Source organism: Ailuropoda melanoleuca, chromosome 3, assembly GCF_002007445.2.
Source record: "Ailuropoda melanoleuca isolate Jingjing chromosome 3, ASM200744v2, whole genome shotgun sequence".
Classification (NCBI taxonomy): domain Eukaryota; kingdom Metazoa; phylum Chordata; class Mammalia; order Carnivora; family Ursidae; genus Ailuropoda; species Ailuropoda melanoleuca.
Genome location: NC_048220.1, coordinates 464467 through 483326, shown reverse-complemented (window position 1 = coordinate 483326; position 18860 = coordinate 464467). Strand labels below are relative to the sequence as shown.

Sequence of the window (18860 nt, the reverse complement as noted above, 5' to 3'; positions counted from 1 at the left end):
CCCTCGGAGCCCGCGCACGCGCACACCCGCGCACCCCGGGCACCTCGCGGCTGCAGGAGGGCCCAGCGCCGCCGCCCGCCAGCTCCCAGGGCCCGGCCCGCCCCGGCGCCCGTGCTCTCGGGGCGGACTCCCGGCCCTCCGCGCTCTCCCGCCCGGCGATGGCCCTGCTCGGATACTTCTTATTCCTCTACGGCCTGAAGCAGGCGCTGGGCAGCTACCCGATCTGGTGGTGAGTCTTCCTCGCGTTCGCCTTGGTCTCGTTCCGAGCGGCCCCGAGCCGCCGTCCCCTCGGGCAGGGCCCCGCGGTGGCCCGGAGCCCTCTCCCCGCCGCTCGGGCTCCGCGGGCGCGGGCGGGTTGTTTTCCTTGGCGGCCACTTTCGACCTGTTCGGGCCGGGGCTGGGACGCGGCTCTCGGGGCTTCCGGGGACATTGGTGTCCCGGGCCTAGAGGGACCCCGGCGTCGGAAGGGGCGCAGAGGCTGGGGAGAGGCGGGAACACGGTTTGCACAGATGGCACCGACAGCCAGGCTGCCTGCAGCCAAAGGAAACCTGGAGGGCGAGCGAGTGCAGCGCGGGGGAGAGGAAGACGTACCTTAAGGACCGTGTCTTAACACACACGCACACCTTAAAACAAAGTCGATGGGACAAGACCGAACAGCTTGGGGCAGCGCAGTTACATAAAGACAGCGGGAGGCGCCGGGAGTCCCTGCCGCCTCTCGGGCTGACTCCGTGTGTGTGGAGAGGGGTGTCCGGAGGGCCCTCCTCGTCAGCCCCTGTCTGGATCGGGAGGGAAAGGGGGCTGCCTTGGAAGAGCGAGAAGGCATCCAGTTTGAAGGCTCTTGAGTGAGGGCCCACGTTTGAGAAGGCGGGGGGGGGGCTGCATCCTGTGCCCAGGGGAGACACATTTCAGTGAAACCCTCGGAAATCTGACGATGGGAATGCAAATAAACCAAAAGAAGGGTCCCGAGGGTCCGCTGCACATATATGGGGGGGCTGGGGGAAGGGGGGGTCAGGGTTGCCCTCCCTCGGGGTATCTAATTTGGCAGAGCCCCTAGCGACAAAGGTCACCCAACTCGGGGGAGGGGAAGAGGGAGAGGAGATGTGCTGGGTTGCGCTCTGAGAAGCCCAAGATCTGACCAACATAGTTCGGGGGGTGCGGCCAGAAGACCCGGAGTTGGAGAGAAGACTCCCCACACACATGCTTGCGGGAGAACGCGCGCGCGTGCGCGCTCACACACACACACACACACACACACACACACACACACACACACAGACACAGGAACCTTCTCCGACGGCTTGCCTGGAATTATAATAATTACGCCGAGAGGAAGGGGGGAACCGAGCGTAGCCGAAGTACATCTAATCCGATAATAATTTTTCTCTTCGAGATGGTTCAGGAGCAGGGGCGCCCGAGTGGGGACGCGCGTCCAGGCGCAGCCAGGCGGGGCGGGGCGGGAGGGGAGGCCTGGGTGGGTCTAAAGATCTGGGAGAGGCGCTTGGCCGCACTTCGCGGACCCCGTTGCCCGCACCAGCGCGCGCGGCACCTGCAGCGCCCTGTCGGCTTGGAGCGTGGGCTGGGGCGGCAGTGTCTGCCGCCGTGGGGACACTGACGCCCGCCCCGCCACCCGCGGGGAGCCGGGGGGGGGGCACGTCCGAGAGAGCCCCGCGGCCGCCCGCTCCCGCGCAGAGTTCTAATTAGAACCCGCCGCCGCCGCACTCCTGGGCGCAGGAGGAAGCGCCCTTCGCCCCCGGGGTGCTCCCAAAAGGAAGGGCCCTGCCACCAGCCTTCTGGCTACCCCACACCTTGGGATCTGTGTCCTGTTGCCCTGAGGCTCCCTCTCCTTGACCTCCCCCCTCACCACACACACACAGGTATGCCCCCCCTTTGCACCTGGGCCCCATGTGTTCCGTCTGAGTGGACCCGCACATGCTCTGACGCAACCCTGCATTTTCCAGGTCCGTGGGGAGGGGCCGTTCCTCTCAGCAATCCACCCAAGCAAGAGTCTAGAGCAGCCCTTTAGCCCCAGAGAGAAGGGGTGCCATGGAACCCCCAGTCAGTGATTCTGTTTCCTGAGGAGAAGCATATCTGGCAGAACAACCTCAGGGCTCTCTGGGGACGGCGGGTTTGCCCTCCTGTGTGCCCGCAGATCCGCTGCACAGGGAAAGGAGCCATATACCCATGGTGCACACAGGCAGAGTAGAGAGGAGGGCTCGCAGAGAAAGACTCCGGGTTTCATGGCTGGGGAAAGCCTTTCCACCTTCATGCCCTACCTGGCGGAGCTTCCCACTGGTGGCTCCTCCTTTCTCTGCCCTCCCTCCCCCCAGTGGGGCTGAGGGACCCTCTCTTTATAACTTCTCACCTTCACGCCCAGCCTCCCTAATTGGTTGCTTTGTTTCATCCTCCCTGCCCCAGATGAAGTTGCTGCCCCCCCTTCTCCCCACACCTTGCATATAAAAGTGAAAGTAACGGGGGCTTTCTCACCTGCAGGAAGGACGGGAACGATGAGGAAACAGCCCAAATCGGGAGTAATTAGGCTTTTGAAGTTGGTGTGGCTCCCGGTGGGAGGGTGGAGGGAGAGGAGGAGCTGGTGCTGCTGGCAGCAGCCCGGTGGGAATTCCAAGGGCCACCCGCTCCCCCGTGCCTGCGGAAGCGTCCCCGGGGTGCCAGGGCAGGTCTCAGCCTAGCCTCAGAGAGGCACACACACACAGCCCCAAGACCCAAATGTTGAGAGTGTTCCTTTTGGGCTCCTCCTGTGGCGGACAGGACAATGGGGTCCCCAAGAAGGGACCTGAGAGGCTAAAGATATGCGTGCTGTAGGTCCCTCCCCTGTCCACTGGGAATTCAAGGATGCAGGAGGGCCCCTGTGAACACAGGACGGCAGCAGGGTCAAGGGGACACACCGAACACTGGGAACAGAACCCAGTAGGCTCCAGCGTTCCGTGGCACACGCTGGGCCCCCTCCTCCTGTATCTGAGTCTGGGCTGAGGGCATCTGGTAACCCCCTGGGCCTTGCCTGGGCCTTGTAGGCCAGCCTGGCTTCGGTCCTACTCCCCCAGCAGGAGGCCAGGCCCCTCGCTCCCCCCACCAGGCTGCTCGGCCCCATTCCCGCCTTTTCCCGCCTGTTCTGGCCAGCCTGCCCCCTTCCATCCGCCCCACACCCTCACTGTGCTGGAGTTACAGCCCCAGTGGCCAGCAGCTGCCTGGCCCCTCACCAGTGGCAGCCAGACCCCAGAGTCCCCAGCACAGAGGCTGTGCTCTGGCACAGACATTACCTGGGCTGGCCCAGAACATACCCCTGTGAGGCCACCCCTAGGTCAGATCCACAGTCTGGGCTGTGCTCCCAGTGCAGTGCTCCCAGCCACCACCCTGCACGCAATATTGCTGGCAGCAGACTCCCAACTAAGAGTCAGTGTCTGGCCCCTAGGCCCTGCTTGCCCCCAAGAAGGCCAGCTCATCCACAAGTGCCCCCACCTTCCAGAGCCTCCTCTCTGCGTGGCCCTACCCCATGCCACCCCTCCAGCCCCCACATGGGTCCCCTCCGTGTGCCCACTGTTTGTGGGGTGCAGGCGCACCTGGAGTTCAGAGGGGGTGGCCAGCCAGGAGCATTCTGGGGGAGTTCCCTTGTGGCCCCAGCCCCAAGGGGGCAAGGAGGAGGGGAGAGCTGCTGGGGTGAGGGGCTACCTGTGTCAGGTGACTCTGACCTGAGGGCTGAGCTTCTCAGAGAGCAGGGCCCATGGACAGAACTTCCCTCCTGAGCTGTCTGCACCCCTGCGCCCCGTCCAGGGCGGCCCTGCCCCTCACTGCTCTAATCTCCCTGCTCCCTCTGCCTGCCTATCTGTGTCTGCCTCTGTCTGTCTCTCTGTTCCTCTGTCTCTCCATTCCTCTCTGTCTCTCTGTCTCTCTGCAGCCCGGAGGCTGGTGAGAACAGTTAGCTAGGCCATAAGACCAAGGGATTCCAGACAGTAGGTGGACCCCCCTAATCTCGGGGTACTAGGATCAGCGTCCCCCCACAGAGCCACCAATGACCACCCTTGTATCAAGGACATGGTCAGAAACCTGTTTTACAGAACCACCAGGCAGGCACCCTTCATGTCCGTCCCTGCAGAGTACAACGCACGTGCCTCCCGCCTCCAGCTCCCCCTGACCTGGCTGCCCACACACTCAAGACTGTCTCTCCCAGGCCCGGGTATCCCTGCATGTCAGTGGGCTCTCTCTTTTATAAGATGATTTTCTGCTGCATTTGCATGAACCTGCTAGAACCCTTTGTGGCGGGGGGTGGAGGGAGAGAACAGGGCGAGTAACACAATCAGGGAGGAAATGGTCTTCGTAGCCAAGAGCTGTAAAGCCACACTTGCCACAAAGTGTCCTGCGTGCAGATCTCCAGCCTGCAGGGTGGGAGGGGCCCTGTCCCCCAGGGGCCCTGCCATCCTCCCAGCACAGGAATGCAGGGCCTGGAGACCCCACTGTCGATGAAAGTACCCATCACAGTGGAAGTGGTCCCCAGGCCAGAGCCACCCTGGGACCGTTGTCCATGAAGAAATGGGAACAGAAGCTGAAGACAGGATGCTTGGGGATGACATGGTTTTATGTACATTTTCATGCAGCATCTTTACCCACTTCGTAGTAATGGATTGGAAATTTTAAAAACCGCAAAACCCAAGTTGTTAGGTCAAAAAGCACCTTCACATCGGCCAGCAAGCCTGAATCGGGGGTCTTCCCCGTGGACCACCATCCCTCCGTGCACAGCCACCCAGCCCTGGCCCCATGAAGAGTTTGCATCTGCCCCTTGTAAGCCTAGCAGAAGGATCTAGCAGCCTCAGGAGGGGTGGCTGCATGAGGATGACAGTCATGCCTGTACGGTGCCTAGAGGTGGTGAGCTGCCCGTCATGTGGGGAGGGAGCAGAGGCCCAAGAAGGCACAGCCTGCAGAGGCCCAGTGCCCTGACCCTACCTTTGCAGAGCCAGCAGGGGGGTGATGCCTGAATCCCCAGCTGTGAAATCCCACCAGGGTTTGGTCCTTCCCCTTCTCTACCCTTCAGCTCTGCAACTGCTCAGCAAGACCCTGTCGACCCAGCGAATGAATGAATGATCGAATGAATGATGGAGTCTCTCCTATGAAACACAGAAAGCTATCGAGTGCGCTCTGCCTGGGGCAGGAAGACACAGCTGAGCGTCCCTGCAGCCCCTGGCTGAGTTCCCAGCTCTGGGGCCAGGTCCCCATGACACACTGGGGAGAGCTGCCTCAGTCTCCCTCCCGGCCTCCCCAGGTGACACCCTGGAGGTGTCTCGTGCTTGGGTGCTTCCACATTCCTTCCCCGACAAAACGTGCCGCTGCCGCCCAGGGAAGCGGGCAAATGCATGGCCGCGGGCACGGGAGCCTCTGCCCGCCTGCCAGGACTTGCTTAAAGTATGTGTCAGTAATCCCGGCTCAGCCGGCGGGGCAGCGGGGGTGCTGGGGGGGCTGCAGGCAGGGAGGGGTGGCCCAACACGACCAGGGTCCTGCAGCCCCCCAACCATGCGCCCTCCCAGTGCCTCAGGTGCACCAGCTCCTGGGAGGGATCTTCCAGGCAGCAGGGGGCAAGAGCGTGGAGGCCCCAGGCCCTCTCCATGGACCCCACCGCATGGAGGGTGGAGAGAGAAAGCAGCCCCGGGGGGACCCAGCAGGTCAGCACCCTTGGTGGAGCCCTCGGCCCCATGTGGCTCCAAGATAGCCAGCTCCATCCAGAGAGGACAGAGCCCACCCATCTTGCTGGGCAGCCCTCAGCCGCCAGGGCCACTGACCAGCCCCACACTCAGGGCTCTGGTCTGGGGACAGGAATCCCATGTCTCCATGAGACCGAATACATTGTCTCCACGGGGCAGATTGATGGGACCAGCCCAGGCCCCCCAGGGTGAACGTGGGCCCCGACCTCCCTTCTCCCCTGGGCCCTGCGTGGACCTCTATGCCCGCTCTGTGCCCTCAAAGGACAAGATGGGGTCTTGCCCTGTGGGAGCGGCACCTCGTGGCCTAGAAGTGAAAGTTCATGCAGAAAGAGGTGGCAAGCTTCTGTGGGGCCTGGAGAAGGTGGCTAGCAGGGCTGGGGGCACAGAGCCTTTCCTGGAGAAGTGGCCCCAGGGGACACTAAGGTGCAGATGGCCCCGCCAGCCACGTCTCAGCTCCCTTCAGGGAGCCTCGGGTAGAATGTGGTCCCCCCACCTCCCTGGAGAGCTGGGGAGACTGAAGCCAGGAGGGGAAGCAAATGAACCACGGAACTGGGGCCTGTGTCCTACCCCTGCCCAGGCCCAGCCAAGGCCCCGCCCACAGAGCCCCTCTCTCCGTGAGAACTGCTTGAAGTCGCCACTTGTCCAGGGACATACACGGCCTCAGGCGAGGGCAGAGCGATGCTGAGAGTTGCTGCCGAAGGAAACAGAACCAGGTCCAAAGACACCTAGGAGCCGGCCACCCCATTGAGACTGCAGGGAACAGTACACAGGTGTCTCCTCTGTCTGCGGACCTGTGCCCAGAGGAGCCAAGGGAGATGGGTGACACCCCCCCCACCACCACCACACAACCACAGCAAAACCCTGGCAGGGGACGTCCACCAGCCCAGACTGGGTCCTGGGCACATCCTTCCCTTGCGTGTTCCAGCCAGCACCTCTGCTCCACCCTGAGCAAGATGGCCTGGCAAGGCGCCCAGCCGTCCGACAGCACTGCCCTCCACGGGAGGGAGAAAACCATTACCACTGGTGGGCGGCGGGTGTGGCTCACGTGGCCCCAGCCACAGGCTGGGACTGGAGTCAAGGGGCCACTCTCCAGACTGCACTCAAGTGCTCCGGGTGGAAGGCGACGCCCCCCCACTTCCCGAGAAACAGTAGTGTTGGCGGGAACCTGGAAGATGGGCCAAGCCTGCTGTCTTCTCACGACTCGCGTCACCCACATAGTCACCCATAGAGGTGCTGTGTCCTGCTTGCACTTCACCTCTCCGCCACACATGGTCTACATGTCGGGAGGCCCAGGGGAGACCGCCGCCACCTGGTCCTGGACATCGGCCCTTCCGCTGTGTGGACAGCCCTGCAGAGGGAGAGCTCCTCCAGGGCTCAGGTGCAAAGGGAGAAAGGGTGCCATGTTTGGGGGGTGGGTGCATTCAGTGTGGGACGCTCTGGTTTTGAGGGGCCTTCGGGTATTGGGCGAGACGTCCAGCCGGGCAGCCAGGTGCTGGCGGACAGTGCGGGTGTGGGCGCCTTCTGGGACAGCACCCTGCTCTGCGGGGAAGTGCAGTGAATTCCTCATGGGCTGAATCACAGCGCCAGGTGCAGGGTAAAGGAAGTGGGTGTAGCAAGGGTGGGGCAACCTCTGCTCCCCAGACCCGCAGGACCACCGCACTAGGGGACTACGGCACCCCCCTACTGCCCAGCTTTCCCTGGAGCCATCAGGAAGGGTTGGGACCTCACTGTGACCCAGAGAGTGGGACAATGGGCTACAAGCTCCAGTCCCACAGCCCCTGGACACCATCACCCCCGAAGGGAGCGCCCTAAGTCAGGCGCCGCCCGTCCCTGTCTGGAGCATTGCACACCCGCAGAGCCCGTGAGGCTGAGGGGGTGAGTGGGGGATTAACCCGAAGCTCAGTGTAGGCTCCTGAGGGTTTATGAGGCCTGGTCCATGCTGGGAACCCTCACGTGGCCCCCCTCACAGTACAGGGCAGGACCCCGAGGTCACCTCTGTGGGGCCTGGGAGCGGGCAGCCCCCGTGCAGCATCACCCTTCCAGCCACCTCCAGAGAGATACCTGGGGTGTGAGCGAGGGAAACTGGGGCACAGAGGGCCCTGACGCAGCCAGCCAGGGGCACGCACAGGCGCCACTCTCGTTGACCCTCGATGACCGGTCAGCAATGGACACGGAACTACACAGGGTCCAGGAGACTCGTGGTGCTGGCCACGTGAGTTCTGTCTGTAGATGTGATGCATCACGCACTCATCACAGACCGACGCTCACTCCCCTGACTCGTGTGTGGGAGCCCCCCCCCACGGTGACCGTGTTGGGAGGGGCCCCCACAATGGGAGCGGTGTCCCCATAAGAAGCACAAGAGACCAGGGCTCTCTCTGACACTAATGTGTGAGCCGGCAAGGGGGTCCTCACTGGACCCCAGATCTGCCACACCTTGGTCCTGGACGTCCAGCCTCCAGATCAGGGAGAAGTAAGTGCCCCCGGTCTGTGGAGCCTCTTGTCCCTAAATGCTATTTGTCCACATGATACTGAATACATCTCCAGGGCATCCGAGTGTATGGAGAAGGGGGCAATTGGGAGGCCGTCCTGCTGTATGAACACGGGGCCAGGTGTCTTCACCTGAGCCAAGATTCCTGGTCCAGGAGGTGCCAGGGCACCGTCCACAAGGTCGTGTGGGTCAGAAGGACTCAGGTAACTGGCCAGCTTAGCCCATGGCCACACAGGTGACGGGACAAGACAGGCGGAGCCAGTGGGGGGCTGGCAGTGGCTAATGGCAGGCAGAGGCAGGAGGGACGGCAGGAGCCTGGATGGGACAGGCAGCAGACAGGGAAGGGGTGGTACAGGGGCAGGGGAGGGGTGGCTTGGGAGCGCAGGAGGAGGACAGGAGGGAAGCACAAAGGCCAAGGCGACCAGGCAATGAGGGTGCTGTGGCTTGACCGTGGAGCTACACAGGGAGGTGCTGTCCCCTGGGTCTAAGCAGGCTGGAGAGCAAGGAGCACATGGTATGCCCGTCTGTGCTCCTTAACAAGGGGCCAGACTTGAAGGCTTCCAAGGGCTCACACTCACACCTGTTAGCTCACGCCCAGCAGGTGCCAAGTCTGGCTGGCTCGTGTGGGGCCCCCACTCGGGTCTTGAGAGGCCGACTCCAGGTGTTAGCCAGTTTGGGGGAACAGCGTCCTCCAACCTCTCCCGCTCTCAGACTTGGTTGTTGCACTGGGGGGGACCTGGTCCCCACGAGCTTGCGGCTGCCACGGGGTGGTTCTCAGCTCCTGGGGGAGCTCTGTGGTCCAGGGATGCAGCCTCCCCATCACAGGGCCAGCAGCTGCTCTGGACGCCCCCATGTCTCTGACTCTGCCCCCAGCCAGAGGCTGTGCTTGAAAAGCCCACGGTGAGAGGGCGATAGGCGTTGGCAACCTGACTGATGTCTGCAACACTGTAAGCAAGCATGGCCTGTCATCCCGACATGGTCCTGGCAGCGGGGCCAGAGTCTGGGCCTGGCGGGGCTGCCGCCTTCCCAGGGTTCAGAGCCGTGTGTCCCCTCCTGCAAGCCCCTGAGCATCCTCGGCTCTGTGGGATGGCCCCCCAGCACGGGGAGACGCCCTCGTTGTTTGCACCCACCGCGCACAGCAGCCAAGCACAGGCCACATAGGGGAGCAGCCGTGTTCTGGTCTGTGAGCCGGTGTCACCGGCAGGAAGCAGATGACGCTCATCTCAGGTGGCAGGTGGGACGTGGATTAGCCCCAGCGTGGGCTCACCAGTACCCGCCTCGCTGCAGCTCTGCGTCAGTCCTGTTGCCATACCTGCTTCTTCCTCTCTGCTGGGTCAGCAGGAGCTCAGAGAGCTGCATGCCCCTGTCCCATCTGCACCCCCAGCACACGCACATCTTAGGGTGGAGAGACCACCCTGGTGCCTTGCTATAGGCTGTGGACTGTCTCTCCGGGGATGTTCTTCCTTCCCGGACATGACCCAGGAGCCCAGCGAGCCCCTGGTGCTGTTGACTTTACGGGCTTGGAGAACTTGGGGAGACCTAGGGCACAGGGACCATGGTGCCCCTCTCCTACGCAGTGCCTCTAGTCCCTGGTGAGACCCTTGGACAGGCCAGCACATCACCATTCCCCAGAGATGGTCACGGGCCCCTTGCAGCCCCTGTTCCGCTTGGAGCTTCTCCCCACCCTCCTGTCCTGCCCCTGGCCTCACCCCGACCGCCCCACTTCCTCCCAGAAGGGTGTGGGAGGTGGGAGTTACAGACTGTGGTTTTCCCAGTGCTGACGGATCGGGATATCTACCTTCTCTTTAAGAATTTGGGTCCTGAGGGTGTGGGGGAATGGTGCACGTCCACCTTGGATTTTTCCCCCGCTTGACTGAGATATAATAGACACGTAACATTGGAGAGGTTAAGGTGTACGTCGTGATGATTTGATATGTGTGTATATTACGAAATGGTCACCACGATAAGGTTAATGAGCATCACCTGAACTTTTAATGGTATTTTTTTTTTGTAATGGCTCCATTTTGCCTTCGAGGCCAAGCCAAATCCAGTGTCCCAAAGAGCCCCCTTGACCCTCTGCTGGCCCTCTCCCCTGCAGGACCGGAAGCGTCCAGCTCTCCACCCCCTCAGGCAGGGTTGGCAGCACCCAGGCCCCCTTGGCCACCTGGCTCTGGACACAGGAACCTCTGCGGAACCAATTCAAGGGGGACTGGGCGTCAGGTCCAGAGTGGGTGTGAGAAGAACCCAGCCCGGGTTGGTGGAGGCTAGGACAGCGAGAGCAGCATCGGGGCTGGCACCCTGGCCTCACTCCCTGGCTCTGGGAGGTGGCGAGCCGGGGCCTGCCCAGGAGGAGGGCTGGCCAGGTGGAGGTGCTGGGGGTGGGGCGGGCAGGAGCTGACTCAGCACCCCAGAGCCAGGCCGCTGCCAGGAGCGGGAGCTTGGAAGTCCCCACTCTGCTTTCCCTGGAGGATGGCCTGGGAGGCAGGAAGGAGGCCTGATGGCAGGGAGCAGGACAAGGCTGCTCTTCCTGCTCTGACCTGGGAGGTGAGGGGCCCCAGGAGGCAGGCTCTGCTCTCTGCTGCAGGTGCGAGGCTCTGGGGTGCACTTTGCCCCCCTCCCAGCCCCCATCCAGAATGAGTCCTGGCTCTGGCATTTGGCCAGGAAGCCAGCACCTCAGGCCTGACGAAGTTTGTCTAAACTAAGTGGTGCCTTTCTTTTCCACTCCTTCTGACTCTCCAGTAAACAAGCACATTCAACCAAATGAGAAATAACCGAGTGCGTGGATTTCCTTCTGGGTGGACTGTCTGCCCCTCCTGGACTGGAGCGAGGCTGAGACAACAGAAGAGATGCTGGAGGGAACCCCCCAGGAGCCAGACCCCCTGGGAAGCATTCTGCCACCAGAGCCATGACGGGAAACGATCCCCCCCACCCCCCAAACGCTCTATCCCGAGCATGTCCTGCAGTCAGACCAGATGCAGGGTCTGGACAGGAACATCCGTGTGCCCACGACTCCTCTGCCTGGTTACCCCACAGCAGAGCACCCCCTCCAGCCACCCATCTGTTCATCTCCCAGGTTTATGCCTCTGAGCACTCAGCCGGCTCATCAGTAGAGAGCTCCACACTTGTTTGAAATCACATCCCGTGTGATCCAAGTACCAGTGAGGCATCCTGGCTCTCGGAGTGGAAGAGCTGCCAGGGAAGCCCCACCTGCAGTGACCAGCTCGTCCAGCTCAGAGTCCTGCACAAACTGGGACAGCTGGTCCCCAGCCTCACCCCAGCTGGCCTCCAAGGCACCTCTCCTGGGGCTCCTGGATGCTCAGAGGTGCATAGATTGAGAACCATCGGCCTGGGTCCCATGGTCACCTCCCCGGCCTGGTGTGGCCTCCAGGTGGCCTCCAGGACTGGCCATAGCAGCCCTATCTTGGTCAGAGGCAGAAAGGAGCCTGGCGAGTGACCAGCCAGGCCACCCAGAGGGAGGCAGGGCTGGACTCCTGTATGGGAAGGCCGTAGAAGCTGCAGAAGGATCCTGAACCAGAGTCCACCCATCCCGCCCCAGCACCTGCCCTGTGTCCTTCCCAGCTGCGTCCTCACAAGGCCACCTGGCTACTTGCTCCTCAAGGACCATCTCCCTGGGTCCCTCCACTCATTAGAGGGGGTGTCACCCCAACCCCTCCTGCTGCCAGTTCCAGGTCACAGCTGGTCATGCAGAGTTGGGTGGGGGCACGCGGCCTGGGACTTTGAGGAGCCTCAGCATTGCTTCCTGCTGGGCGGATGTCAGAGGTGGGGATACCAGGGTTCACTTCCAGAGTTACCTCATGGTGGAGGCAGACGCCTGACATTAGCCTGGTGCGGGCAGAGCCATCCACACACAGCCTGTGTATTGACACAGGCTGTGGTCCCTGGGGCAGTGACGGGGCAGCTTGCTGGGTGGGTGGTTTGGACTTGGCAGGTGCGCGCTGGACAGACAGCACAGGTGAGGATGTTCTGAAGGAGAATGGGACTGGGGGCGTTTGCCCTGTGTGTACAGATTCTCTGTGGGAGCTCCAGCCGGGGTCACAGCGGGTCATGCAGAGTAGATGCAGCCTGTCTCTCCCCACATCACTCCGCTGCCTCCCCCATCCTCTCTGTCCCCTCCCTGTGCTCCAGCCCAGCCAGGCCCATCTTCTCAGCCTGGACACCTCACTTCCACCCACTGGCCCCCGAGGTCAGAGAACCCTTATGTTGGCCTGCACACCACCTTTCAGCCCACGTGTAGCCCACATGCCCAGCTTCCCTCCCATCCCACCACCCACCTGCTCAGCTGGTCCGCTGGGAAGTGCGGGGGTCCCCGTGGGGGCAGCTCCTGTGGTCTCCACTCAGAGCTGTCCCTGTAGGCCAGGGCAGGAGAGCAAGGCCCAGACCACAGAACACTTTCTAGGTAGGTGAGGCAGAGGGCTGGAAACCGCAGGTTCACGGGACTGTGGGGGCAGGTGTGGAGGAAATGTGGGGAGAGTCAGGTCTGGCCCAGCACCTGGCACTCAGCAGGGTCTGCAAGTAGAGAAGGAACCAGCGAGGGAACTACTCCATCAGAGATGAGCCAGCCCCACCATCACAAGCCATCCTGGGGACACACACTTACTTGGGAGTGGGGAGGCCTGCGGTATCTGACACAAGGTCCTGTCTGGTTTGTGCAGCTTGTCAAGGCACTGGGGTAAGGACAGACGGACTGAGCCGAGGAAGGGGGGTCAGATATTGGGGCTTGAACGTGGGAGAGAAGCAGGATGCCAGGAGCGTGGTCTAAAAGTGTGGACGATCAGCAACGCAGGCCCACCGCCCACGGACGGAGGCTTGACTCGGGCGCCTGGCTGCAAGGTGCTGTGCTCCTGGGGAGAGATGGGTTTTAATTCTTAAGAGGTTCTTGAGCAGGGGGAGAGGAAGGCAAGGAGACGGTGGACGTGGTGGCATGCCCAGGAATGTGGGGAAACACACGCTGTTGGGGGGTTTGGCCAGGGGAGCATGGGCGGAGGTGGGAAAACTGCCCACTTCCCAGCTGGCTTCCTAAGTAAGGCAGAGCTGCTGCAGAGGGAAGGCCAGGAGGGGGACCCGCACAGGGACAGGGGGCTGCACGGGAACCGGGGGGACAAAGCCTGTGTCGGTGGAGAGACCGCTGGAGGAGGAGAAAGGTGTAGGGAGGCTGGGGCGGTGGTGCAGAGCCTGCAGGGTGTGCGGGGAGAGCAGACTGAGCCAGATTTTAGCAGGACAGCCTTGAGGAAGCTCCAGGTGCTGGAGGGTGTAGGCTTTGTGCCTCAAGGCAAGGCAGCCTTGAAGATGTTGGAAAAGGAGGAGGGAAGCATGATAGCATCTCCTGTGTATTTCCGGAGGGTAGGTTTGTTTCTCTGACAGACAGTGATTCCCCACTTCCCCCCGCTCTTACCACAGCTGGGTGGAACTGGGTTAGACACAAGGTAGGACTTACCTAAGGTCACTGTCATAACGCAAGTGTGTGGGCTGCTAAGGGACACAGAAGCCTTTGTCCCTCCTTCTCTCCCGGTGCTCAACCTCCCAGGGCAACAAGAAGAGACTGGGGCAGGGGGGGCGCTTCGGCTGAGGCTAATAAAGCCGTCATTGACTCAGTATCTCCCTCCAGACAAAGGAGACACAGGCCCTCCCGCCTGGAGGCCACCAGACCAAGCTACCAAATAAATAAGCAGGGACCTTTCTGCCAGGCTGACGGGCAGCTGTGCATCTCGGCTCCGGCCTGGGACTCAGCATGCCCAGCAGCCCAGAGGAAGGACACAGATGGGCTCTCCAAGCTGGAAGAGGAGAGTGCTGCAAGACCGACCACGTGCAGCACTGGGCGGGGTCGTTCATGGGCGGGGGGGATCCACCTTCACCCTTCACCCGTCACCCGGGGAGCAGGAGGGAGTGACCACGTATGGCGGGATCTGGGTCAGCTGGGGCCCCGGCAGGTGTTACAACTTGTCACCCATCCGATCGTAGAAGCCCTTTCTTATATGTCCACAAAAGGACCTGGCACCTTTTCTTTGAAATCAAGGTGTAATTACCTACAGTAAAATGGACACGGTTTGGTCACCTTGACACGTAAACACGTGTGTAACCAACACCCCCTTCCATCACAGAGCGCTCCCATCACCCGGACAGGTACGGTCCAGTAGGACTTTCTGCAGGGACAGAAAGGTTGCATTTCTAACCAACCGCCTCAGTAGCCATGGCCATGTTGGCTGGTGGGACTGAAAAACCAAATTTCTCTCTCTTCGTTTGTTGTTTCACGTAATTTAAATGTTACGGTGCGAGTGGTGAGTGGGATCCGTGGCGGGCGATGTTCCCTCACGCTGGTCCTCCAACCTGAATTCAGGAGGGCCTGTGCCCTGGTTTCTGCCCCCATCTACAACTCCCCTGTCCTCCCCCACCCCCCAGCTCACTGCTCTCCATTCGGAGCAGCAGGAGGAGACACCCCTGTCCACCCGTGTTCCTGTGGGTGCAGACTTGGGTGGCTCCGGCTGGGTCACAGTGGAAACCCACCCTGCTGTGCCAGGTCTGGCCAGGGTCACTCCCTCCTCTGAGCAGCCCCCCAGCTGACCGGTCTCCTCTCCCCAGGTCCCTGGCCGTCGGACCCCAATACTCATCCCTGGCCACTCAGCCCATCCTGTGCGCCAGCATCCCTGGCCTGGTCCCCAAGCAGCTGCGCTTCTGCCGGAACTACGTGGAGATCATGCCCAGCGTGGCAGAGGGCATTAAGATCAGCATCGAGGAGTGCCAGCACCAGTTCCGTGGGCGCCGCTGGAACTGCACCACGGTCAACAACAGCCTGGCCATCTTCGGCCCTGTGCTGGACAAAGGTACGCGGGGTCCCTTCACAGCCTTTGGGTGGAGGCTACAAGCTGGGCGGTGTGCTGCAGGTCCAAGCAGCCCCCAGCAGCAGGAGCTGCTCTGTCTTGACCCGCCTCAGTGTCTCCGCTGTGCGCCGCCTGGGAACGGCGTCTCCAGAAGGTTGGCCATGCTGTGCAGACCTCATTCTCGGGGCATCTCCCACGTGGGTCCTTTCCTGTTTCCCCTTCCCCAAGGAGAAATTGTACGGGTCCAAGGAGACAGGCTTCCCACAGGAACCAGGCCTTCAGGGGTGTCTTGGAGAGAAAATACAATTTTGTTTTTTAAACACGGGGAGGGGAGGAGGGGTGGGGGACGACAGAGGCATACATCAGGAGTTATCCAGGGTGCTAGGGCCAGGGAATTATGTTAGGAAGAGGTAGAAGATGAGGGTTGGGCGTTGGTTAACTTTTGGTGAAGAGCAAATTTCCACCAAAGATAGTGGTTTGCATAATAATAGCCACGCACTGTACATCCCAACGTCTGCAAATCAGAGGGCAGCGGGTCTGCACCTCAGCGGGTCCCCGCTCTTTCCCAGGTCTGGCAGCCGACGCTGCACTCCACAGGCACAACCGAAAGTGGCCTCTGCAATATGGTGGCTGGTGAGAGAGAAAGGCTGCTTTCACTCAGCATGATGTTTTCAGGATCCGTCCACGTGCTGCGTGTGTCAGCACTTCCTTCCTTCCTATGGGTCCGCAGTATCCCACTGTGTAGATGGGCCGCATTTTATGATGCATTCATTATTGATGGACATTTGGGTTATTTCCATCTTGTGTCTTTTGTGAACACAGCTGCCATGGACGTTTTTGTACAAGTATCTGTTCAAATACCTGTATTCAAATCTTTGGGATATATTCGTAGGAGTGGAATTGTTCTGATTAAGATTTGGGGGAAACATCAAAGGGCCTCACCATCTTACATTCCCACAAGCAATGCGCGAGGGCTCCAATTTCTCCACAGCCTCACCACCGTGTCATGACTGCCTCTTTCCTTATCCATCCCAGTGTGTGTGGAGGGATATCTCATTGTAGTTTTTATTTGTGTGTCCCAGATGGCCGATGATGTTGAGCATCTGCTCATGGGCTTGTGGGTCATCTGTATGTCTTCTTTGGAGAAGCGTCTATTCAAATTCTTTGCCCAATTTTTTAAAAGATTTATTTATTTATTTATTTATTTATTTATTTATTTATTTATTTATCTATTTATTTAAGAGGGAGAGTGCATGGAGGGGAGAGGCAGAGGGAGAGAGAGAGAATCTCAAGCAGACTCTGCGCTGAGCACAGAGCCCAACTTGGGCTCAATCCCAGAACCCTGAGATCATGACCTGAGCCAAAACCAAGAGTCAGATGCCCAGTTTACTGTGTTACCCAGGCACCCCTGCCCAGTGTTTAACTGGGGTGCTTGTCTTTTTGTTGTTCAGTTGTCAGAGCTCTTTATATATTATAGACACTGAATTTTTATCAGATCCATGATCTGCAAATAATTTATCCCATTGTATAGTGGTCTTTTCATTGTTGTGACAGTGTCCTAGAATCACAAAAATTTTAAATTTTGATGAAGTCCAATTTATTTATTGAAATGTTCAAAGTAAGCATTGCCTAATCTAAGGTTACAAAGATTTACACCTGTGTTTTCTTCGAAGAGTTTTATAGTTTGATCTTTTACATTAAATCTTTGATTTACAGGGAGTAAATTTTTGTGTGAGGTCGGATCCAACTTTATTCTTTTGCATGTGGAAATCCAGTTATTCCAGCATCATCTGTTGTTGAACAGATTATTTTTTCCCCATTGAATGGTCCTGGTCCCCTTGTCAAAAATCAGTTGGCCATGATGTGTGGAATTTATTTCTTAACTCAATTCCATTCCTTTGATCTATATGACTGTCCTCTTGCCAATTCCACACTATTTTGATGGCTGTAGCTCTGTAGTATGTTTTGAAGTCAGGAAGGGCTAATCAAATCCTCCATTCTATTTTTCTTTTACAAGATTGTTTTGGCAATTTGGGTCCCTTGTAATTCCATATGAATTTTAGGATCAACTTCTGCATGTCCATGAAAAAGGCTTTTGGGATTTTCATGGGCATTACAGTCTGTAGATTATTTAGGGCAGTATCACCATCTTAACAATATTAAGCCTTCTAATCTATGAACATGGGATTACTTTCTGTTTATTTAGGTCCTCTTTGGTTTCTTCCAGCAAAGTTTTGTAGTTTTCAGTTAATGCATTTAACTGTACCTCCCTGGTTAATGCATTTCTAAGTATTTGTTTTCCTTTTTGATGTTATTGTAAATGGAATTGTTCTCTTATTTTCCTTTTTGGACTATTCATTGGTACTATATAGAATACAAATAATTTTTTTGTGTTTTGATCCTGTATCCTGCAACTTTGCTTAATTTTTTGGTAGCTCTGAGAGGGTTTTTATAGGTTCCTTAGGATTTTCTATATATAGGATCATGTCACCTATGAATGGTGACAGTTTTACTTCTTCCTGTCCAGTTTGTATACCTTTGCTATCTTCTTCTTGCCTAATTGTTCCGCCACTTCCAGCACTGTGTTGAGTAGCATTAGTGAGAGTGGGCATCCTTGTCTTGTTCCTGAGATTAGGGAGAGACGTTTCAGTCTTTCACCATCAAGTAAGAGGTTTGCTGTGGGTTTTCCATAACTGCCCTTTATCAGGTTTAGGAAATTCATTTCTATTCCTCATCTGTTGAATTTTTGTATCATTAAAGGGTGTTGGATTATACCAAATGCTTTTTCTGCTCCACTTAAGATGCCCATGCGGTTTTGTTCCTTCATTCTCTTAATGTGATGTGTTATTATTGTTTGATTTTCCTACACTGAAGCACCCTTGCATTCTTGGGATAAATCCCCATTGGTCATGGTCAATAATCCCTTTAACATGCTGGAGGATTTGATTAGCAAGCATTTTGTTGAGGATTTCTACATCAATATTTACAAGGGACACTGGTCTGTAATTCTCTTTCCCTGTAGTATCTTTGTCTAACTTTGGTATCAGAGCAACACCGGCCTCAGAGAATGAGTTAAGAAATGTTTCCTGCTCTTCTGCTTTTTGTAAGAGCTTGAGAAGGATTGGTGTTGATTCTTCTTTAATTGTTTGGTAGGATCCATCAGTGAAGCTTTGCTTTCTTGGGAGGTTTTAAATTACCTGTTTGATCTCATTATTTGTTATAGGTTCAGATGTTCTATTTCTTCTTAAGTCAGTTCTGGTATTTGTGTGTGTCTAAGAATGTATCAGTGTCATCTAGGTCAATGTTTCATTTTGGAAGGATAGTCTTGCCAAATGTAGAATTCTTGGTTGACAGTGTTTTCCTTCAGTACCTGAAATATATTGTCCCACTACCTTCTGACTCTGGTTTCTGATGAGAAATTGTCCGTTAATCTCATGCATAGCCCTTTGTACATGACAAGATGCCTCTCTCTTGCTGCTTTAAATATTCTCTTTGTCTCTGTCTTTTGACAGTTAATTAAAATATGTCTCAGTGTGGATCTCTGTATATTTATCCAGCTTGAAGTTTATTGAGATACCTGGAAATATTGATTCAAGTCCTTTATCAAATTTGAAATTTTTTGGCCATTATTTCTTCAAAATTCTTTCTGCCTCTTTCTTTCTGTCCTCTCCTGGGCTTCCTGCAATGTAGTGTTTGTTACCACATTTGATGATGTCTCACAGGTCTGTACGTTTTTCTTCATTCTTTTTTCTTTCTGCTCCTCAGACCGCATAATTGCAATTGAACTATCTTCAGGGTCACTGGTTCTTTCTTCTGCTGCTCAGCTGTGCT

At 57.7% G+C, this 18860-nt stretch overlaps 1 protein-coding gene across 1 annotated transcript in view; it reads left to right on the top strand.

Annotated features, from left to right (window-relative positions):
* Positions 1-41: 41 nt before the first annotated feature.
* WNT3A (Wnt family member 3A) overlaps positions 42-18860 on the top strand; it is a 41079-nt gene continuing 22260 nt past the window's right edge. Inside the window, exons 1-2 of the mRNA XM_002929333.2 lie at positions 42-229; positions 14791-15032. Of these exons, the coding sequence (XP_002929379.2) occupies positions 159-229; positions 14791-15032 (313 nt within the window). The 5' untranslated portion in view covers positions 42-158. The remainder of the gene's footprint in view (positions 230-14790; positions 15033-18860) is intronic.